Below are 24,144 nucleotides of genomic sequence, written 5' to 3'. Positions count from 1 at the left end.
CTTCTTATTTTAGATAATTTATTAGATAAGCTTCTAGTTGAAATTTAATAATTCTATGCGCTTTTCTTCTCTTATGCATGTTTCCTTACAATCAAAGTCCAATATGCGCATTACCTGGTGCGAATGAGGAAAACCTTAGAACCTTTGTTTCGTAAACTAAAGTAAAAGGGATAATAAAACCAGGCAATATACTAAACTATTTATAGATTTTGATAAAAGTAAATTAACGCATTAGACATAATATTGATTAGTAAAATTAAAAACAGAGTTATGTAACAAGCTATTTATAATAGATTGCCTTATTGAATATTTCTTGAATAATTCATCTTAATCTCACGGTTCCAATTTAACAAATATGATAAGTCCAAAAATGAAAGTAAGTTTTGTAAGCTATGATAATTTTGGTTACATGAATTGTTTTAAATAATTTTAGAATTTAGTTTTCGCCTACACCTGTTACACAGGATGTTGCTCTTTATCCTACTAAAGTTCTCCTAAAAATCTCCACTTTTAAATTATACGAAGCTGGTCCCCCAAAATTTTTTGCTTGTTAAGTAAGTTCTACATGCAAAATATGCCTCTCATTACCATTTGCTTTCCTCAGCGTCCTCGTAAAAAAGTAAGCTTTATTTAATTTCGTTAAGTGATACCATGGGAATATAATTATCAAAATCTGAAAGCTTATCATAAGAGATTTAATTCTTAAAAAACTGGAGCAATGTCTTTGAGATTAACAGTCCAAGATATAACTAGCACCTCCTTTGAGTAACAATATACGAAAGGTGAAAAAATGAAATTTATATAGATTTGTAAAGTTCCATCTTGGAATTAATTTTTTGATAGTACCAAATTTAAAACTGATATATGCATGGAATGTGTAACTGAAGGGAATTTGATATAGTAGCAGATCAAGTTAAATTCATCAGCTTAAACGGAATACTTTGTGGAGTCACAAGGTTATTTTTGAAGCAAAAGCGATGAAAAATGCAATTAAAATATTAATGCAATTAAAATATTAATTAATGCAATTAAAATATTAAAAAAAATACCAATGCAATTAAAATATTACAAATTCTTAGCAAGCAACAGGAAAATAATTTTTTAAATTCTATTTATTATTACTTTTAACACCTGAAACAGTTGTTAGTTTCAAAATACTTCTAATATTCTTTTTAATAAAATAATAGATGTGGCCAATTCACGCGAGATAATGAATTTCAATATCTCCAAAACCGCCTTTCTCTAATCTTGCCAAATTGCCAAATTGTAGAATGATGCAATATGTAAATAGCTTTATTATAATTTGGAATTTTTTACGAAGGTAATTTGGAATGTAGCAAGATGTAAACAGTTTTAAAATAAATAAAATAAAGGATACACTCTCAGCGTCAATCTGTTACACAGATTATTAGAATAAGTAAAGGAGGATCAACGGCAGCTCAAAGTTTCTTCACTGCCGGCGAAATGAGCTCCATTACACTGGTTAGGTGGAGAATTACTAAATAGTTTTTATTCTTTGTTGGTCAATGATGAAATATACAAAATAATAATAGAAAAAATTAAGAGTGTACATAACGATAGTTTGTAAGTATGAAATATTATCTAATTCGCGCCTACGTAATGAGATAAAAGCTTCAAACGTTTACACATCTAGCTCTTTTTAAAATTAAATTTAATAGAAATAAAATAGATTTATTAGGTGGCATCAGCTAGTGTTTTTTTTACATATGAAAGGAAGTACGTAGTTTTGATTTAACATACCAAATTTTGTTTGGCAAAACAAAGTATGTAAACAAGTTCATGACTCTGCAGCTGACGAAAGAAAAGGACAAACGTAAACTAAAGGCAGTCCTTGGTAATCATTGTCACTGCACTAAATAAACAACCCCTCACGCAGTTGGCTGTCAGAGTGCTTCCATTCTCCAAAACGTTTTCTCCATTTAAAATATTAAAAAGCTATATATATATATATATATATATGCCTTGTTATATATATAGGGTAATGTTGTGTATTCCATACCCTGTACAGGCACAAACAGCAAAGTTTTCACCCTGTAAAGGTGTAAAAACAGGTACAAATGGAAGGCTCTATTAATAAAAAATAAAAATTTACAGTGAAATTCTATACAGTCCACTATCTTGGATAAAGTTAATAAAGTTTATGAGGACGAACTTAAATGACTTGGACAACCAGTATTTTAAGTAATATTCTCAATTAATACGACTTAGACAACCACTATTCTACTACCTACTTGTTAAGTCATACTATATTCAAAGTTAAACTATTCTAAACTCCCTTTTTCTCAATTTATTTATATAATTAATAACAACAACGAGCACAAAGATATTTTTTATTTTCTTGTCACCAACATATAAGTTGCGAACTCATCCTTCGCATTTTAGGCACTGAACCATATCCTCTTCGTGGTCTTCCTCACAAATATTACAGAGAGATGAACACGATGTGAAAATTTATAGTAGACTACGGTGTAACCCCTTTTACCAAAAGAGGCACAGGTAGAATGATATTAGCGTAATATTTAAAAGGCACGGTTAATTTACTACACATACATGTTTATTTGATGAAAAGAACTTGAAAACATTTGTGATAGTGTTCCTAGATTTATAAATATAGGAAAATTACTGCCAAAAAAACTAGAGGACTTATTTTATACAAAGGTCAGAAAATTGGGTTTTCACTATGAATTCCATCTTTTGTTACCCACCATTTCCCTGCGACCATTCTGAATTCTACGTAATTATGAGGTAATAAATGATTGTAGAAAATTGTGGAGATTAATTAAGAAAAATATCACTCTAATAACGAAATCATTTCGAATCGTCTTCCTAACGAGATAGAAATTTGTAACTTGGCTGAATAGATTTAGCACGAAAGGTTTGATCAAGGTCAGTAGGCAAACAAGGTTAAGCTCGTCCCAACGTCCGGACTCAGTGACGTGATTTGAATTACAGAAGTGAATAAGCGAAGATACAATTTCCTTTAGCTCCCCAAGAAAACATTTACTACAGGTGAAGAACTAATGAAACAATATATTGTGAACTTTGAAGCAGATATATACTTATACGGATTCTAAGAGAGACGAATTTAAAGAATTAATGTAAATGAAAGAGTACAAAGCAAAAGGACTCTAAAATGATTTGCAGAATTGCCTTTCATAGTTATGCAATTTTCTAGAACATGCAGTATTTCCTTCTGCGTCTCTACGTACTGATTCATGTACGAGATTTTCAAAAATGTTTTCCAAAAACTAGAGTGATAGACTAATGGACCACAATCCGTCACTGTCTTTTTCTGAACTTAACGTTGTTTCCCATCTAATATCTTATGACTAAGTTTTATTGAAATCATCCTTATGAATGTTACGCTGAAAGAACACAATAATACAACGTGTTTCGGCACCAGTCCTATTTCACCAGTCCTACCACCAGTCCAGTTCTATGCTTCTACATGGAACAAGCATTCATAAGTAGCAAATTTTCTTCAGGGTAAGTTGAAGTTTACCTACACATTAATTGCTCCGTTTTGACTCAAAGGAAGAAAGGATGAGACATTTATTTATTTATTTATTTTGTGAAAATGTAGAAGCATCTGCCCTCGAAAAATATATTTCATACACATGATTTTATAATAAAGAACTTCTTAAATGAACTTAGTTTGCTTAATTAATAGAGGCAAAAATAGAGAAAAATGCTTCTTTATTCTTTACTGTGATGAAGTTAAGCGAAATTTCTACTTTCTTTGGGTCTTCATTAGAAAAATTATAAACATATTTCTTTCTAGTGAGTCGAAAACGAAAAAAAAATCATCAAAAAAGGATCTTCTCTAAAGACAACATGCTACCTTGCACATTCAAAAATATACTTATGGCGCATATAGAAGGCGTCTTATTAAACTATATAATATGTACGCATCGTACGCTACGAAACGATACATAAAGGGGGAGTTACCTGACTAAATTTCCTGTGCGCATAACGTTCAATATTACATGCAGAGGATTAAATTTTCCAGGACAATGAAATAATATAGACATGGAGCTAATTAGAATAAAAGTGAGCTATGTTCATTAGCTCCAGCTAATGAGCGTTCGGTAGTATATAAAAGAGGAGAAATTACAATTCTGAGGCATCACTTCAATTGGACTTTGATTCCATCCATTTACTTGGACTGTACTAAAAACTCACAAATGAGTTGCACAATATAAGCTTAAGTCATCACTTGAGAGAAGACGTGCAATCGACTTAATAAAAGCAGAATGCTCGTATCGAGATATGATTTGATACTTGTGTCACATAGATGCCGACATTTGACGATGATGACAATCAAAAAGGTATCGACTTGTAATCCGAACACCGATGGTTGCAATGGCCACTGAAAGATTACTCACAAACTAGGTATACGCTCACGACCCTTTTTTCGGCGACTGTTCCTTACCTGTATACACCGATAATCATGTCTGTTGCGGTGCTAGGCTCTTTCGCCCTGGAATGTTAGTGACTGGCGTAGAATTATCTTCGGCAATGAGTCTCATCTGAAATTGAGCCCTTAAGACGTAATTCGAGACATCAAAGACAGCTGTAGGATACTGACGATATTCTACTCTCCTTCCAACGTGTTAGCCTTCCTTTCAAGGCATGCCAGGAGTATATATAAACAGGATAATGTCCAGATGCATAGGACAATCTTTCTACTTCGTATTTGCGAAGCACTTCAGGGCTCAGCTAGATCACCAAGCTTCTCCCTACTAGCGCACATTTAGGGTCTGGTGATCAAACGTCTACGGCCACGCCAGAATGTCGCCAATATAATTTGACAGATAGAGAGAGTTGCAAGAAATCCCACCGCAGATCATCCGCCAAATCAATAAATCAATCGTAAACCGGATTGCACTTTGTATAATGGCCTCAAGTGGGCCAACGCCTTATTGATTTATTCGCAATGTAGAGCTTATCTCCTCACTGTTCATTAACTCAATTAATTAAATGCTCATTAGCTACTTTAATTAGAGATTAATACCTTATAGATGTGTCAAAGGATGTTTTTGTAGATTATAAAAGATTTTGATTGCTTTATAGAGATTTAATGTTATTTATAAGTAATGACAGTGAACTAATAGGAATTAGTACGTAGAAGATATGCTTAATTTTTATCTTGCTTATTGTTTTTCGTATTTTTAAAATTTTTGTTTTGGTTAAGTGGGTCCTTAAAACCTTACGGATAGCTTTGTCTAAATGGGCTGGACCTCTCTTCCATGAATAAATAAATGTAGCTTATCTACTTAATAAAACATTCGATTTCTCCGAAATTTTAATCGTATCTTTTTCCATACATACAACACATCTGACGTATATCGTCCGATTAGAATAATTTCTTCTTGAAGCGGCTTTTTTTTTTTAATTCGTACGAATTTTTTAGAATGTAGGAAGAATAAGAAATTTTTTTATATATTCTTATTTGATCTTCATCCCATTTATATGACAGAAAAAATTATATAATTCCCCTTTTTGTGAATCTTATTATTAATCCATCTCAAATATTGCTTCCTAGTGAAGCATGATGTATTTTTGCAATGTTTTGCAGCACAGAGATCAAAGAATGATGCAAGACCCTAACACATATTTTAATTGCGACCTGTCTGGATATCTGAATTGAAATTTCGTTAAAGTTTATCCTTGCTGTCAAAACTGAATGTCGTCTAGACGTCGGCTAGAGAACATTCTCCTTTTGAAGTCTCCACCAAGTCCTGAATTCGGTGACATTTTATAAAATATCTGAAGCATTTTAACAGACTATTTTGAGACATAGTTATAGATCTCACTCTGAAATGGGTTGCTGCAGTTCACTCAATATTGTACAAGACTGACCTAAAAACGTACACTATTTTTTACGCAGGAGTAATTATTTGCCTAAAATTTTCATTTTAAAATTTCTTTAAAATTTATATGAAAACTCATTCCGTGTTCTTCAATATTTATTAATGACATAAATCGAATTGATGCTTTATATTAGCTGCATTATGGCGTAAATCGAAAAAGGTGCTAATAAAAATATAATAGTACCTCAAGTTAATTAAATTATTTAATGGTTGGTTTAAGCATGCTGGTTAATAAAATAAAATATTTCTATTATTTAACGAATAAAACTTATTTTTTTAATTATTCAAAAACTCTTAAATCTCTAAATTAAGGGTATCTTCTTAAAGATACTCTCACCGTAGCAAAGTTGGTGTTTTCTTCCATTGAAGTATGCGAGTCTTTTCTTCCCTCTATGGTCTCTTTCTACTTCATGCTTTTATCATTTTTTCATTCCTTGAAATTAAATAACTTCCAGATGATTATCGAAAAAATAATATTATTTAATATATCTTTAAATAAATTAATTTTACTTATTTCTGAAAATAAAAATAGGGTGACTAGTCAAAATTTCTGTTGCAAAACAGAGCCAGAAATGATTCATTTCAGCAAGTCATCAAACAATTGATGTGACAAAAACTTCAGTATTTGTGCTTTAGCCCAGCGCAAATGATAAATCCTCAAATTTGATAGATGCCTTCGAAGCTATAGAGACAGAAGGTACACCTAACTTTGCCAACTTAATCTAAGTGGAAACAAAGTTATGAACGAAATCTCATTTATCTTTAAATGCAAATAATTGTTTTCCTTTTTTCGGGGAAATTTATTAATTTATGGTACATGCAAAATTTTGTATGCATATTAAATTTATTAAAAGTTAACATAAATGTTGCTTAAAAAGTTTTACAAAGGTCCGATGCATATTTTTGTTCGAGAGTTAAATTTTGATTAACTCTCGAATAATCTCGCGTACGGTTAACATGCAAATACACTGCTGGCCATTAAAATTGCAACACCATGAAGGAAAGCAACTACAAAAAAGATATTTATTGTACGTAAACAGTATGGCATGAAAATAAAATTTGTAAGCAGTTTGGAGGTTTACAGGGGGTGCGAAATTAATAGAAACAGCTGCCACTTTTGGCATCTAAAACGGCCCTTAACTGCTTAAGCATGAAGTCAAACTGAGTTGGATAACAGAAATTGGCAATTCATTCCTGGAGAGGCTGGAGATTCCTGTATTAGCTGGAGAGGCTGGAGGATTCCTGTATTAGCTGGAGAGGGGTGGCGGACCTGTCTCTCAGCAACCCATGACCAGATGTTTTCAGTGGGAGACAGATCTGGAGATCGTGCAGGCCAGGGCAGCAATCAAATACCATTTGTATCCAGGAAGGTCATGCCAGAACATGCATGTCGTCTTGCATTGTATTGTTGAAAGATGGCGTTTGATAGGCCTCGAAGATAGGGTACAACCACTGGACGTAAGATGTCAGAAATGTACTGATCTACATTCAAAATACTGTCAATCCGCACTAAAGCGTGCGCGTCGTGCACCCAATGGGTGCCCAAACCATTACACCAGGTGCAAGGCCCCTATGCCGATATCGAATGCAAGCAGGCGACTTGCGGTCTCCTCGTAGCCTCCAGACACGTAGCCGTATACATGTCTAGAGGCTCCGAGGAGACCGCAAGTCGCCTGAAGCGGGACTCATTTGAGAAGCCGACGGTGTTCCACTTCGCTATCCAGCTTCGTCGTTTGGCACACCAGAGTCTCCGTTTTTCTCTATGCTGCATTGTGAAGGGAAGCCGAAGTAATGGTCGTCTTGTTGATAGTTCACGCAGTTGCAAACATCGACGTACCGAACGAGCGGATACTAGGCATGCTGTAAACATGTCCATTTCCTGACTAATGGTCCGTGATGTGGTTGCACGGTTTTGCTGGGATGACATCACAATATGTCTGTACTCCCGGGGGTTAGTCATAGGAGGACGTTGAGATCCTGCATGCCGTTCAATATGACCCTCAGAAACCCATTGATTCCATATTCGCATGACAGTGACTGGATGTTGACCAGTGCGACGGGCAATATCACGGAACGATAATTCACATTCTGGATAGGCAACGAACGATCCTGCCTCTATCGCATTCCAACACTTGCTGGTAAGCAATTCTTCTTATTGGTCGAGCCATAATACGATATTCTGAGCAAACTCTGACCTTAGCGCTTTCCGAATGAGAAATCCACTACGCAACTTTTCTTGCATGAAACTCTTTAGATGTCTTTTCTCCCTCCTGCGTCGTCTAAATGGGTTGAAATACTAAACAATTGTATATTCCAACCTCTTCCCTTTCATGTGATTTTGACGTTCGTGAGATCATTCTTTCCTGGTGTGTCAATTTTAAAGACCAGCAGCGTAGTAAATATTATAGATAATACCCGAAAATGTTAATAATTTTAAGTACGTAAAAATAATATTTTGTTTTGTTCCTTTTCTCAATAATTTGCGTTTTGCATCACAGTGGGAGAGATAAGATAAATGACTCAAGCAAATTATGAGATAAAGAAGTATGCTTTGAACTTGGTACATCCAATACTCCGCAGGATTTTTTTTCCAGCGTCGTTCTAACTTTGAAGGTACCATGCTCATGAAACAATCATTAGGCAGCCTTTATTTGTGTTACTTTAGTTGTAGTCATTATGTCCAATTAAAGAAATGATTTGACACTAATGTTTACGTTTTAGATTTAAAAAGGTAATTTAGTAAAAATTACAAGTACTCATTTTAAAAACAAATGCACAAAAGGTTGTCTATCGTGTGGCAAAAGTTTATCAAGTTATTAAATTTTAGGTCTTCTTATGATTTTCGGATGCCTTTAGGAATCGGTTTAAGAATAAGTACAGCAAATCGAGGTTCAGTTTGTTTTCTTTTTAATAACATTCAGTGATATTCTTTTTAAGATTTACTAATGTGTAATATTCTTTAGTTTGCATATAGCAAGCGGAAACATTCTACATAAGAATTTATAAAATTTGTAAGCTTTTTTAAACATAAAAATGTGTTAAAAATAATCTTACGGAATTTTGTTACTATATAGTCTAATCTTCACGAAAAGATCGTTAAACTAGAAAAAATCATTTTTAATTGTTAAAAAATATTATATCTGGCGCGAATGCTGAAGACTGCTATTGTTTTCTGAATCGCAAATTCTGTAAGATTCTAGAATTAAGATTTTCTTCTAAAAAACGGTTGCATTGATCAACATCTTTTACGGTGGTCTATATTAAAAAATGATCTGCACTTAATCTATTGAAACCATGAAATCTTTTTGTTTTCTCAAAAATTGGCATGTCACTTTTCGTCAGGTACGAATGTAAACATCTTACTTATCAATTTCTGTATGACCTCTGGACATGATATCAAATTTTAAAATTATATATTTTGTCCAGTTATCACCGTGTTGGGATCAAATTTTTTACGTTCTGCATTTTTTACGTAAACGTTTACTATGTAAACATTTAACGACCGCGGAACCGCATATAAAGTTAGATATCATACCATTCCCAAAATTCCATTATTTTTAATTTTAAAATGCCAAAATATGAATATTTTCGTCATTTATTATCATTTATTCTTTTTGAACTGGAAATATATATCTACATCCAATGCTTACAAAAATATAAGCCGTATAAGGAATTTGATGGGCAAAGTGTATAACTGTTTTCTAAACCGAATCCTTGAAATAAAAAACGTACCTAAAAATAAGCAAGAATCATATTACTTCTGAAATGGTTGGTATTTCAACGAAAAATAGGATAGTTTGCAGTACATTTGCGCAGTGAATGTTTTTAGGAAAATAAAACAACCAATATTCCTTTCATAGATATTTAATGTACACCCGGAAAGAATTAATTGATTTCTCATCTTCTGGCGCTATATAAAATTTAAAAAAAAAATTAATTTATTAACTATTATATTTGAAAACGTACAAGTCTTTATTTTAAAAATAGATGAAAGATTAAGTAATCGCAATCCAAATTCAGCAAGCTAAGGAAACTTAAATTCTAAACGAAAGTGTGTAGCTCCGAAATTTTACATTAAAACGAAAAAAAAATTAATTTCAAAAATTATTTTTTACCATTTTTTAAACATAGAGCCTTTAATTAGATGAAACTCGTTGAGAAATACTTAAAATAGCAAACTGACGAAAGGGAAAAGGAGGAAAGCGGAATTAATAAGTATTTCGGATGTTGCCTTTAACATAAAAGTCTTTGAAGAGCTTCAAATGATCAAGAATTCCTTTTAAGCCATTAATGTCAATTAAGAATTGCAATTCTTTCATTTTATTTCTGCCGTTTATGAGAAACGAGTATCTTTTAAATTGCTATTTTGAAACCTCATTATTTATGCATTTATGTTGTCGCTGTTTCATATCTACTTTTGCGTAATTAAGAGATGATGGTTTCATTTTCCTTGTGAACTTGGGAGAATGCTTATTTATAGCAAGAGGTATTTTAAGGAAGATTTGTCAACATTGAATATTCTGATTTTAAGTATTCATTTCCAGATATTATAGGGTTAATATAATGAAACAAAATAAAATTTAATAATATTAAATAAATCTTAATTTTCTAGAAAATAATGATGATATTCAGATTTTTGTAAAGGTCAAAAGAGTCCAGCGGCTGAGCATTACAGTCGCTGAACACTGGTAGCATGCTCTGAGTTCGATTCCAGGTCAACAAGCTGGAGTTAGGGACGTTTATGTGGTTTTCCGTATGTGTAACATAAATACGAGTCAGATTACCTGAGAAAGTCCTCCACGATGGCTTTCCTCGTATTAAGCAAATAGACCTCGAGTGCTTTGTCATAATCAAATTAATCAAGCCTAAAGGTTAATTGTAGTCTAATATTGATAAGGAAATCATTTTGAACAAAGTCTGAATTATAGTATTTAATTCACATTACAGCGAGGAAGAGTATATAAGACAAATTTTTATCTAACTGATCGGGTTTAATAAACAAATTTCTGTCATCATTAAATTAAAAGTGTTTTGTTTTTGTGAAAAAGTTGATATATTTGTTTAAAGAATCGTAGGGTTGATATAATGCGCTAGGAAAGCATTCCTACAGAAATATTACAAAAATTTGTATAAACCAGCTTATATGCCCCATTATTTTAAACACCGATTGTCTTGAAAATACTGCAAAATTTAGATAACCATAGTAATGCAAAAATTTTGAAATTAAATATCGCATCATTTGGATTCACATGAAAGCAATGACTGTCACTCACAGACAGTTAAAATTTTTTAGTTTCTTATTACCTTTTAAGGCTGTGCAATGTAAAATATCGAAGCAAGATATTTACTTCGTATGTTTTATTAAAAAGAAGGTAATTAATCTTAATCATTTGTTTCTTGTGTTTGTGCTACAGATGTGTGTTCTTGTGTTTGTACACACATTTAATGTGCAGAGTAAATGTTTCCTGGTAACCAGCGATATATATATATGGTATATACCAGTATACGTATGGTATACTTATACGTCCTATATCTGTACAAATTATTGTGAATATTCAATACAACTGGTCTCCGTTTAATGATGACTCGGCATTACAGTTTTATGAAAGCACTGTGTATTCAAGAAAAAGCCTAGCTTCTAATTTTGAATTTTGATAGTTTTGAGGGATAACAATACACAGACGACATATGTATAAAAGGATTTCAAGAACGAGGTGAAGGATTTTCCAATTCACTAAACTAAAGTACACAGTGAAAAGAAGACAAAATTGTTGAATTAAAATTTAATATCTGCCAGAAGAGCCTTATACCAGATGAATAAGAAGTATTGACCAATAGTAATATTTGTTCGTTGATACAAACTGTACGAGTCAGATATTTTGTTCCAATTATGTCATATCTTATTAGCAAAACGTGTAATTAAATTATTAATTAAATGAAAAATAAATTAAACTAATCCTTTACTGTGTATTTCAACTATCCAGAAATAAATTAAGATCAGTGCTTTAAATGTTCTTTAGACTTAAAATGCTTTATATAGAGAAGTGTGAAAATCTTGCTAACTTTCTTATTCATTGCCTACATTTTACTTCAGGTGAGAGATAATAGCTAACAGCTTTCTTATGTGGGTAAAAATTCTCTGGTTTGGGGAAATGAACATCTTAACATGTTAAATCAACATCATCTTACATCAACATAAATCAACATCTTAGCATGTTACGTGAAATATTTTTTCTGAAGTGAGTTTTCTAGTTCATATTTAGTTACAACAGGATAAAACTCTTGTTTACTATACCTCAGCATCAGAAATTTCTTAAATAACGTGTTTCCCAATAGCTATATTAGCACTTAATCAGTGGCCTTAGATAAACACATTTTTAACGCATGTAAATTTTATACGGGTATTATTAGTGATGTATTTAATTATGGCAAAACACACTAGGGCTATCTGCCTAAGGGGAGGAATGCCTTCGTGGAGGACTTTCTAAGGGAAACTGGAAAAACTTATACACGTTACACATGGGAAAAACCACGAAAACACCCATGCAGCCAGCCCGTTCGCGGGATTCGAACCTCGGACCGAACTACCAGTGTTCAGCGACTTTACCGCTCGGCCGCTGGTGGGCCCACGGGTATTATTAATCAGCATTTATCGGAAAAAAATACAAAGAAAGTGAGTCGTTTAACCCATTAACCGCCAAAACTACAAGGAATGTTTCTTTTCTCATGAAAATAATAACAAATATTAAATTAAGCATTTATAACATAAATTTACACTGAAAATAAAAAAAAAATGTTCTTGCCTGTGAAAGACGCGAGTGTTGCGTTCGCGCAACGTCAGCGGAAGAAGACTACGGATGTTTAGTGAGTAGGATTGTACTCGTGTAATGTTTCTTTTGAGTGGAGCGCAGGATTACTTTTTATAAATCTACAAATCACTTTACTTCTAATTAATTTAATATTAAAATATACATTGTATTTCTTTTACAAATACAGATTATTTCAATTGAAAGATTCAAGCATGAAAAGCTTGATTACAATCATGATGTAAAGCTACATTACATACCTTGCATCTATAAACAGTCTGGCTATGCTACTCTTTACAACAGTCTTTTGTTATCAACGGACATTACGATAAAATGTCTACCATCTCCATGCAATGGTTTTTGAATGCTGAATTTACTAGCTCTTCCGGTTGCTGATCTATTTCTGGCTAATTCTACACTCTCAATAGGAGTTTGCAAAAGAAATAATGCATTCTCGCGTCTGAAATCTAAGAGACTTTCCAGTAGTAAAAAGTGGGGATATTTAGTAAGTTTAGATACGGTCTCATCTCATATAATTTATCAGTATTGTCAATTTGACTATTGTCAAATGTAAATTCTTTTTCATATTCCTGTACTGCATATGTGATATCGATTCTCGTACAACAGGAACAGAAATGTCCTTATCAAAAGACCAATACATTTTTCTAATGAATAATATCCTGTAAGCAATAATATTCCAATAAATCTGCTCATACAGGCTTCGGATGTAATAAATTCTGGGCTTTTGTTTATTTTATTTTGCTGAGCGTATATATTTGTCTGTTCAACGAGAAGAGAGTAAATATCTAAACCAAAACAAAAATCGAAAATCTGTGCACTAGTTTTACCTTGTATTTTGTCTTTTATAATTTCTCTTCTATCTCTTTCTTCATGTTCTTCCTGACACATAACTAACAGTTCTTTTTTATCCACTTTCTGCAATTTCTTTGGGAACAAAAACAATATCAGTTTCATTCTGGTCATTATTAACATTATCATCATCTATTTCTTCATCAAAAAATCATTGAAGGGCTTCTCCTAATGTAGATACCTCGTTCTAGGCATTTTTAAACAACCAGACCATGAACCAGAACATCGAAAGGAATGAGTGAAAAAGGAGATTGACCAAAGAATCTCTAAGGAGAAGAATGAAAGCTTCCATAGACGCAATGTAAACCTGTTTCGCCTCTGCGCCGCTGTATCGAAGAGCCACGGCTATGCAGTGAAACACCAGCGCAGGGTGAAATTTAAACAGCGCAGTTCGAGGAAACATAAAGTAAAAACAGTAAATTTTTTACTTTGAAATAAATCAAAATGTTTTATTTTCATCCATTTCTGGAGTTTTATGAACAAAAGGATGTTAGTTGGAATTTTGGGGCGAATTATAGAAATCCTGTCCAATTTTGGCTTTCAATTTAAACAGCAAGCCGTACGAAGACAAAATTTAAATGAAATAAATTTCTTAATTCTTTCCTTCTGTAAACTTAAAAAGGGGCAAAACACATGCCACACAAAACGTAATAAATTTTTATGGATCCATAGTTAAAATTTTACAGTGAAATTTTAAATGCAAAATTTGCAATAACTAATTGAAACAGAAAAAAAATATTTAAAGACAATTAAAGGCACCCCTAAATAAATTGAAAACACTGAAATACATTATAATTATCCGACAACAACTTTAAAAACAAATTACCATGAAAACGTTTAGACAATTATTTGGAATTACCATTGTGGAAACCAAGAGCAAAGTTTTCACCCAATAGCCAAAACCATTTCACTTACAGCATTACATTTAAAAAGTCTTTAAAAGAATTTCACATAGCTAAAACTAAGTACCTCTGACTACAACAACAAAGAACGTTTTCGAACAACGTGGTAAAAGATTGCTAACATGGCCGACGGCATGCTGCAATTTTTTATGCTGCTTTGTTGCCTCCTGATGTTATTTCGCACATGCGCAGTGAGGTACGGAGGGTGGATAGCTTTGGAATGGTTTGCCCCTTTAAAGTAAGCTTCAGGAATATACATAATGTGTCTCTTCGGTCTGACGGAGCCACATTTGCCCCGGGGAACCTTTACTTCTTCTCTTTAGAGATTCTTTGGATTGACTACCCGTTTCCTGCTGACGTTGCGTCAACGCAACACCTGTTTTCTTTTGCTTCCCAACACCTGACTGATGTATAAAACATCTGACTGATGTAATGTTCTGATAAACGGTGGCCTTGACTAAAAATAGATCACTCATAAAGACGGCGATTCTTTCGTTAAATATTTTCTGCAAAAATACCCGGTCGAAAATTTTACTTAAAGTATGAGATTAATTATTATAAACAAAATGATTGTTGAAGGTAAATATTTTTTACAGAAATATTCTTCATAATATTCCCTACACAAAATCATCTGCTGGTATAAAATATCTTAGGTAGTTATATTTATATACGCATTTATTTTGATCGTTGTGTCAACGCAACACCAGCGGCTAATGGGTTAAAGACTCTGTTAGCTGCTGTTAGGGAGGCATTCACAAGAATTACAAATCCTATGCATCGTAAAATTTCGCCCAGAAAATGTCCAGCATCGTTAAGTTTTGCGACAATTATGGCATTTACACCAGTCAGTGACTGAAGAGTTATACTGACTATAAACATATTATAAATGTTCATATAGCAAACGGAAGAAGTTTCTCGGACCATTCTATCCATTCAGCGTGATTATCTTAACAATCATATTTTTTCACTTATAATTTTTTACGGTGAAATTACCAGAATGTATATTCCCATTGTCTGTCGAATAATGTATTTGATAGTAATAAATTATTTATTATTTCATAAAGTTACAGCAACAAAGTAGACTATTCTTAGTGCTATATACCCCATTAACGTAGTTTAACACTTTTCATAAAACATAAAGTTAAAAAATTATAATTAAAGCACAAATGAGACAAAAATATCAATGCAGTGCGAGATAAACTAAATTTGTATTTTGTTTCTTGCTAATAATACATAATAATGTTATACGTATATATTAATGTGAAGCATAAAAGTGAAGGTGAAGATTAAATCTTCTTTTACCTATGTGCATCTTTAATGTGTCTTTACACATAAAAAATATCATGTTTCGTTTATGAGTTTCATATTTTTAAAACTTGTTTGCAAGTATTATCAGGCAAAAGCTTCCTTCATAAATTTTATTTCTACTATTTTAAATAGATAACTTGAAAAATATCTAAAAAAAAAAAAAACTACTATATTCTATAGAACTGATGCTTAACTGAATAAGGATATATATATATATATCTGTTCTTTCAAAACTATAAAAATTTTATTATTTTGATTTCATATCCTAAAGCGTGAAACATAAGGCACAATCCACCTCTCAATAACAATAAAAGATAGAAAAATAATGTCTAAAAATGTGTGAAATATGTCTCAAACTTCAGTGATGGATGGTATACTTTCAAAAGTTTTACAACTTTAATGCTAGTCCTGTTTATAATAATTCGGGGAATGGTGAGAATATATTGTTTTGATATCGTGAAATATTTCATGGCTAGTTATTTCGAAAGCTTTAAAATAGATTTATTTTAAACAAGTTTAAAAAAGTACTTTGAAATATATTCTCTTTTGTTTGATGTGGCTTGAGAATTTTTATAGAAATAAATAAAATTACTAGGTCAAAACTCATGCTCTCAGCGCAGCTCAGATTCCATTTTTCAGCTTTGAATATCTACCGGAACATATTTTAAGAAGATTATATAATTCTTTATGTGATTTCAATAGTTTTAACAATTTTATATACAGTATATTCCAGCGTACGTTTTTTTCTCTCTACCTTTTATTTTAGTAATTTTATGATTCGAAACTCGAGACGGAAAAATTTGACAAACAATCTAAGATTCGAAGGACGCAGTTGTAATAAGAACATAACAAATGAAAAGTAGTCATAGATAAGTTGCAAGTAACTATCAAAATATTATTTCTTTAAAAGAAGCCTATACTCTGATAAGAATATATAGTAATATTAACATTACAATATATAATAAGGTATCTACATTTCTACTTATTTATGACTTGAATCCCGTTCTTTTGTTGTCTTGATGAATTGCTTGCTTTTGTTGTCTTGGTGTTGTCTCAGGCCTCAGATCCTCCATAAATATTGAGAAAAGCTGAATATGCAGCCGACTCAGCGAAACTGTAGACTGAATTTTAGTTCGCTTTCGCTTCGCTGTGATGGGAAGTTCAATAGTTAAAAGTAAAAGTTTTGGCGTGACCTTTGCAGGTAGTTTTCTTGAGTTTGTCTTCGTTAGTAAGACAAAAATAATCGCTACGGGGAAAGATATGAATGGGTTGAGGAAGTGGAAGATTACTCGAATATTTATATAATTTTCAGAACGTGGAGCTCAAAAGATGGACGGGGAGGATGTTTCAGGAAATACGATAATTCATTTGCATTTATAGATGAAATTTAATGTAATTTATTAACTTTTTATCCTCCTTGAAATAATGATTGGAAAAATAACTCCCAACCTACTTTTTGTTTTTTTCTTTTTCAGCTTACTTGGAAGTTCTGCCAACCTAATATCTGGGTAAGGAAAGGCTGTCTGAAGGAAGAAATTGCTTTTATCTCTTAACAGTGAGAATCTCTGCCCGTGGAAATAATAATGTGCCTGGATAGTAACTGGAATATGTCTCATACTATTATCTTCAATATCCATCCCACCCATCTCATTTGGTATATTTCCTACATATGACGTCATGTGAAACTACTTTCTGTGAAGCTGAAAACATTAATATTTGCCTGTAGAAATTTAGAAGCATCTTCTAGTTCTTGTAAATTTTAATTGAACAAAAATATTTAAATGGATATTGTGAAATCCTCCTTCTTTCAAGTGATTAAAAGTTTCAGTGGTATATCTGTGAGTATATATTTATTATTAAACATGCATTTTTCAAGCAGCTAAGAATATTGCCTTTTTCCACATACATTTGAGTCTTCAAAATACATTCTCTAAATGCATGACAAATAGACAGTTTTCATAAATTCGATTATTAATACTACTTCTTCAATGCTTCATGTACTTTATTATGTTTGCAAGGCACAAAATGTTTGCTAAATCTATGGATTTTGTGATTAGTTTTTATATATGGAAGTACTTTGAGAAACAAATTCATATAAGATTAGTTGCCATATAAACTTAATTATTAATTAGAAGCAAATTTAAATCTTAATAAATCAAATTTCTTTATTGCATTTCCTTTTAAGGCTTTATGAGCTCTCCTCTCTTCATTTCATGTAAATCTGGACAAGCTGTCAATAAGAAACATGTTAACACGTATAGTGAGTTTAAATTTTCCCTCCTATTGTTCAAAAAGATAGCATAGCTAGAACGTTCTTGGTTTATGTGCTAAATGCCCAGTCAAGTGTAGCAATATTATATATTTCTAATTCTTCAGCTGTGATAGTAAAGACTCTCGCCGCTTTTGAGCCATTCTTCAAGCTATATGTGTGAGAGGATTTACTATAGGTATTTAATGGGCATAGATTTGTCATATTTTCAGGGAAAATGTCTTTTATCCACGACATCGCACGCCTCACAATATCGACTCATGGATCGGCGATCCTAGTCCAGAGATAACATGCCTCTCAACGACTTTTGCGAAGAAATCAATATCATAATTTACTGGATTCATACAGTATTTTGGAATGACCGCATAATCTAGACGAATAAGTAGGTGAGGGAAGGCATAGGAGACTGTAGTGACCAAAAATGCAGCTTATATTAGTGCATAGAATCATAATGCCTCGTGCTGCACACCACAGTTTCCGGCAGTTCTTTCTAAATATATTCCAAATATTATTTAGCGTACTTGGATGGCTTTTGTGGCTGCATATCATTTTTATATTCCTAACCTGTCTTTTAAAGGTTATGCAAAAGCTCCTTAAACAGCCTTTTATGGGCAACCGAGTGCTAGTGTTTGTGAAGCATATTAACGCTATAGCTTATAGAATCTTCGAGTATTCTCTGGGAGCAAGCACTTTTAAACTCTATATCGAAGGTTAAGTAGCGAATTCTCGCTATGTCTTTAAGAATAAATACTGCAGATGAAAGGTTTAAATAATCTTTTTTATTTAAATTTAAATTAAAACAGATACACGCACTTCGCGCTCACAAATCCCCACCGATTGTGGCTATGTAACAGAAAATAAGATTGTAACAATTCAGTGGTAAATTAAGATAATCTAATGACTGGCTCCTTAGCTTAACTAACGCTAAATCAATTTCACACATCAAAGCCGAGCCCATAAATATATATTTCAAAGTATATTTGAAACAACGAACTAGAGAGCTATTAAACTCGCAGCATAAACATCGGAACTAAGGCCGCTATTACTCTTTTGAGCTCCTGAAACGCAGCTTAAATGCTACTTCTGAAACACGTTTAAAATTTACATCTACGTCATACAAAATTTACATTTCGGCAGGAAAATGAAATCAGAAGGAACAAGAAATTCAAACTAAAAATAACTGGTTGGAATAAAGTGAAACCTTATAGACTATTTGAAAAGAATCATCATTAAAATGATTTCTGTTTTTGAATCTGAATCTTTTTCAAGATTCACTAAGTTTCTAATTTCCCTTTACTATCGAATTTCCTAACACTATTTAGTGTAGAATGATTTTTCTAGTTACATAAAAATAGTTGAACTAAATACGTAATATTGCTGAAATAGTAATATAAAAATTTAGTCGTTTATTAAATTTTACATCTATTCTAATTCTACACCTAAATAAGTTTCATCTATCTTCCTTCTGCTTAAATATTCACAACCATACTAAGACATGATCTAATTATTTACGCTTGGAACTTTAAAGGCAATTTAATTTACAGTGCAGTTGTCTATATTTATACTTAATTATGTTACCTAAATAAATATACTGAATTTAATTTAAATAAATAGACAAAATAAAACGATGGCAAGTATCACATTTATTTACATATTTAGATCTCTATGAAAAGGTTATTTGCAACTGATATTTGTGGCCACAATCACTGGGCACTCTAGTCGTGCCTTTCCACAGAAGATTTACATTTTTGATGTTGTTGAGATAGAAAGCAAGCCAGCGAAATTACATCTTAGCACAGTAGAGAGCAAAAGCTGAAGTACACAGTTATGCAAGATGGAAGCACGAGAAGAGAAAAGTTTTGGTTTACAAGGACAGTTTCAGTTCCCAATTATTACGTCATCAGAGCTGCGCCGATCATAGAGTGATCTAGAAATGACGCAATGCAGAGAAGTTATTACGATTTTAGAATAGAGAGGAAGAATTAATGTTTATAGTTATATTATAATTCTGATTCAGATTCATATATTTTATCTTACATATCCCCCTTCAAAAGAAAAAGGCGTAGTGACAGAGAAGCCTTTTTAAAGAGAAAGAGTTAAAGCACTAGCAAATGTAAATAATAATAATAATAATAATAATAATAATAATAATAATAATAATAATAATAATAATAAATAAATCATAAAATTTGTGTCCTGTATAATTTATAAATATCAATATTTTTAAATAAAATTTTAATTTTTAGAGTCCTATTGAATTTTTCAACATTTCAGTTCAAAAGTCTTTTTTTTTTAGAGTTCACATAAACATAATTCTTCAGGGAAGGTTCTTGATATCACAGAATGTCACAAAATAAAATTTTACATAATCATTACTTATAATTAAATGTAATGCACATAAATATTTATGATACTTATTTCTATACTGATAAATTAGAATTTAACATCATAAATAATAGGATTAAGATTTTCAGAATTTATGGTTTCACCGTTATCATCTTTCATTTACAATTCCTGATTTTACCAAACTGGAAGCCTCACAATACTTCTAAACAAACCATATCCATCAATAGGGCTGTCCTCTTGAGCTAACCAGAGTGTTCTCTGCACTGGTGGCCCAGAGTGCCTAGGCAGTTTACTTGAAATGGCCTCCGTTCCTGGCCTTTGAGAACTGCACTAATACTGAGAACTGCACTAATACATTCCATATTAAAAATATAATCATAATAATAATATAAAAAAATTACACACACACATAAAATGAGAGCCTCCAACATTATCTTACTTGAAGAGGGTGAAGGGAACAACTGTACAGAGGTAATTACAGGCCTCTGCTTAGGAACCCAGTACTCCCTCGACATACACTATACTTAACATACAATCACCCATAAATTTAACATGCATTTACCATAATTTAATATTACCTATCTGTAATAATTTCACTTATTTTTTACACCTACTTCATTTTTAGAATAATTATAAAATTCGTTTTCAATATTCTCAACAAAATTTCAAAAACATAAAAACTTATCTTAATATCCTTCCCTATGAATAATTTAAATAGCTTAAAATTCGTTACTTAATTTGCTTACACATAATTATGAAAAATTAGAAAAATTAATGAACAAGAATTTCAGATTTTCTCAAAACAAATTGCAGAAATTGTTAACCAAAGTTGAAATGAAAACTATAGAATCCGCAGCACATTAAATAATTTAGTTCCTTAGCTAGATTCACACGAATGTAATAATTTTTGAGCTGTTGAAAAAGCAAAAGTGTAAATAATTTTCTGTCGCACATACTTGCAAACACTAACTCAGATCGATCTTGAACCCGCTGTAATGATTAATTCCGAAACAGTAAGTAATTCACTGATGATTTCCTTTTCACCAGGCATTCGAACTTCTCAATTTATCGAGAGATTACTTTCAATCTGTAAACTCTACGCGTGATTATTTTTGAAGCACTTGAAAAACACCACAGCAGAAGAATGATCTGTTATTTTTTAAACACTGAAAAAACAAATTTGATGATTCACTTCTTTCACATTATCTTGGATTTATCACAAAAAGATGATTTGAAGAGCTGAACTAAATTTTTCCATTGAGGTTTCAGGCTGCAGGAAACTATCCTACCGGCTTAATTGTCATAATAAAAGCAAAGGAAAAGACGGAACACTGTCGATGCGTGATTAGATCCATATTGAAGACGAATTTTGATTGTGTAGTATGCTAGTAATGCTAACTTGGTAATATCTAAAGAACTTGGCAGTCGAGGCAGTTTTAATTCCATTTTTATTTGCAACTGATATTTGTGGCCACAATCACTTGGCACTCTAGTCGTGCCTTTCCACAGAAGATTTACATTTTTGATATTGTTGAGATAGAAAGCAAGCCAGCAAAATTACATCATAGCACAGTAGAGAACTAAAGCTGAAGTGCGTAGTTATGCAAGATGGAAGCACGCGAAGAGAAAAGTTTTGGCTTACAAGGACAGTTTCAGTTCCCAATTATTACTTCATCAGAGCTGCGCGGGCCATAGAGTGATCTAGAAATGACGCAATGCAGAGAAGTTGTTACGATTTTAGAATAGAGAGGAAGAATTAATGTTTATAGTTATATTATAATTCTGATTCATATAATTTATTTCAATGCAGTAATGAGGAAATGTGATACTTTTATCAGCTTGCAGTTTCAGACAGGGCTGGGCGGAAAGGTATGATGACGCATTTAGCCCAAACTGAGCTCGAAGTATCACAATCTCTATTTTTAAGCATATCATATCATCCTTTTGTAAATAAGATATTTTAAAATCATATTTGAATACAATAACTTTTTATATACACAGGCTAACGGGGGGCGACATCATTCTAGACGAACAAACGGGGCAGCGGAGATATGTAAGCACTGGAGATATGTAACTAGGGAAAAGAATGAAGTGACGTAATTGCCTCACCCAATCAGTATTTATATTACATAGGTGCACGAAGTATTGCACAAGTTCTATCCAATATTTCACCCATATTCAATTTTAGCCGATTAAGTATAACAAAATATTTATCATAAGTGATCAGAAATCAATAACGCGAACAAACAAACAAACACACAATCAGACATTCTTCTTTATAATATATAGATTTTGTAAAACTTCGAAACTTTTGATTAGCAAACTCAACGATTTGAAAGTCAGCAAAAGCAACACTTTTCGAAATACAGCATTTTTATCTCCAATGTACGAGACTTCTGCCACTCGGAAAAATAAGTGAGAAAAGTTTAGTGTTTTCAGAGTTTTTAGTTAATATTTAATTAAAGTCGTACGGAGATGGGAACAGTCGAAATGGCTTTCCATGAAATTTTGGAATCGGAAATAATGTATTTAATGTTTGGCAATGCTATTTTTATTTCATTGTAAAACTTAGAAATCTTTTATTAGAAAACTCTACGGAGGTTTTTGGAAAAATGTGGACGTCGATCTTTTCCACGACCCAGAAGAGAAATGTAGAATGTTTGGTGACGTTGAATGAGTTAATCGCAAACAAACACACAAACACATAGACATTCTTTTATATATATAGAGAGAGAGATAAGAAGAAAAACAGGAATAAATTTGCTCATTGTTAATTCCTGCTTGTTTGAAAATAAAAGAATAACCGGTAAATTTCTATTTTGTTTTTCTTTCTTAGCTTCATAATTCTTTTGTATTGATTCTAATTATTTCTTAGAATTTTTAAAGCATCCATTTATCTTCTCATTCTTTTAAAATCCATATTCTGAAACTGTGTAAAGAAATTTGCTAAAATTCAACTTTTAAATGCAGTATCAGTTAATCTATATATTTAAATATAAAATATAAAAATTTAATTTTAATTTTATCTTAATGAACATTTCGAAAAAACAATAACCTGTATATGTGAAATTTTAGATGTTTAAGACAAAAGCGCAAACTCAGGGCTAGTAAAGTAAATAACTTTTCATTGAAGAAAACCTCCTTTTACTATTTGACATGTTAAAAGTAAATTCTAGGAGGGCGGAAAGAAGTAGAAAATAAGTATGATTCTGTTTTTCTCTGTATTTCAGTTTTTATTAGCAGATCTCCTGTAAATTAAATTTTCTCTGAACGGAAGGTGCATAACTATCTTTAGGTGGACATGAGATCATTTGTTTTATTTCCTAATGACCTAAATTACCTACAGTAATTAACCTCTTAAAATCTTCTAGCTTAAGACTCCGTTAAATAAATATTCGCTAATCGAGAATCAATATATCAGAGGACTAGCAGAAGACAGCGCAATCATACGAGGTGTTGAGCTAATCTCTTGAATGATTGCGTAATTCTAAATCTTTCGTATAGTGACATAATCGCAATTGAAATATTTTAATTTGTATTTAACAACAAGAAGTTAGGAGTAATTAGAAATGGTAATCGATAGAAATTGCATACAGTGACATCACATTCAACGTTTCACAACCCATTTATTAACGGTACTCAAGAAGAATTATTGGTTGAATTTTAAATCTCTCTTAAAATAACTTAGTTATTATCATGGTTTTAATTATTTAATAAATTTAAAAGTTAAAACGACGTTTAAAATATTA

General features: G+C 32.0%; 1 protein-coding gene across 1 annotated transcript in view; it reads left to right on the top strand.

Moving 5' to 3' along the window:
• The window catches only part of LOC118182927 (uncharacterized), a 135,697-nt gene extending 118,053 nt beyond the window's left edge, over positions 1-17,644 (top strand). The window contains exon 8 of the mRNA XM_035352407.2: positions 17,256-17,644. Within this exon, the coding sequence (XP_035208298.2) occupies positions 17,256-17,292 (37 nt within the window). The 3' untranslated portion in view covers positions 17,293-17,644. The remainder of the gene's footprint in view (positions 1-17,255) is intronic.
• The last annotated feature ends 6,500 nt before the right edge of the window (positions 17,645-24,144 follow it).

This window comes from Stegodyphus dumicola, chromosome 7 (assembly GCF_044657685.1).
Source record: "Stegodyphus dumicola isolate Sdum_Otavi_A_Nest chromosome 7, ASM4465768v1".
NCBI lineage: Eukaryota > Metazoa > Arthropoda > Arachnida > Araneae > Eresidae > Stegodyphus > Stegodyphus dumicola.
The sequence above is the reverse complement of the archived record's forward strand: the minus strand, read 5'-3'. Positions and strand labels throughout refer to the sequence as shown.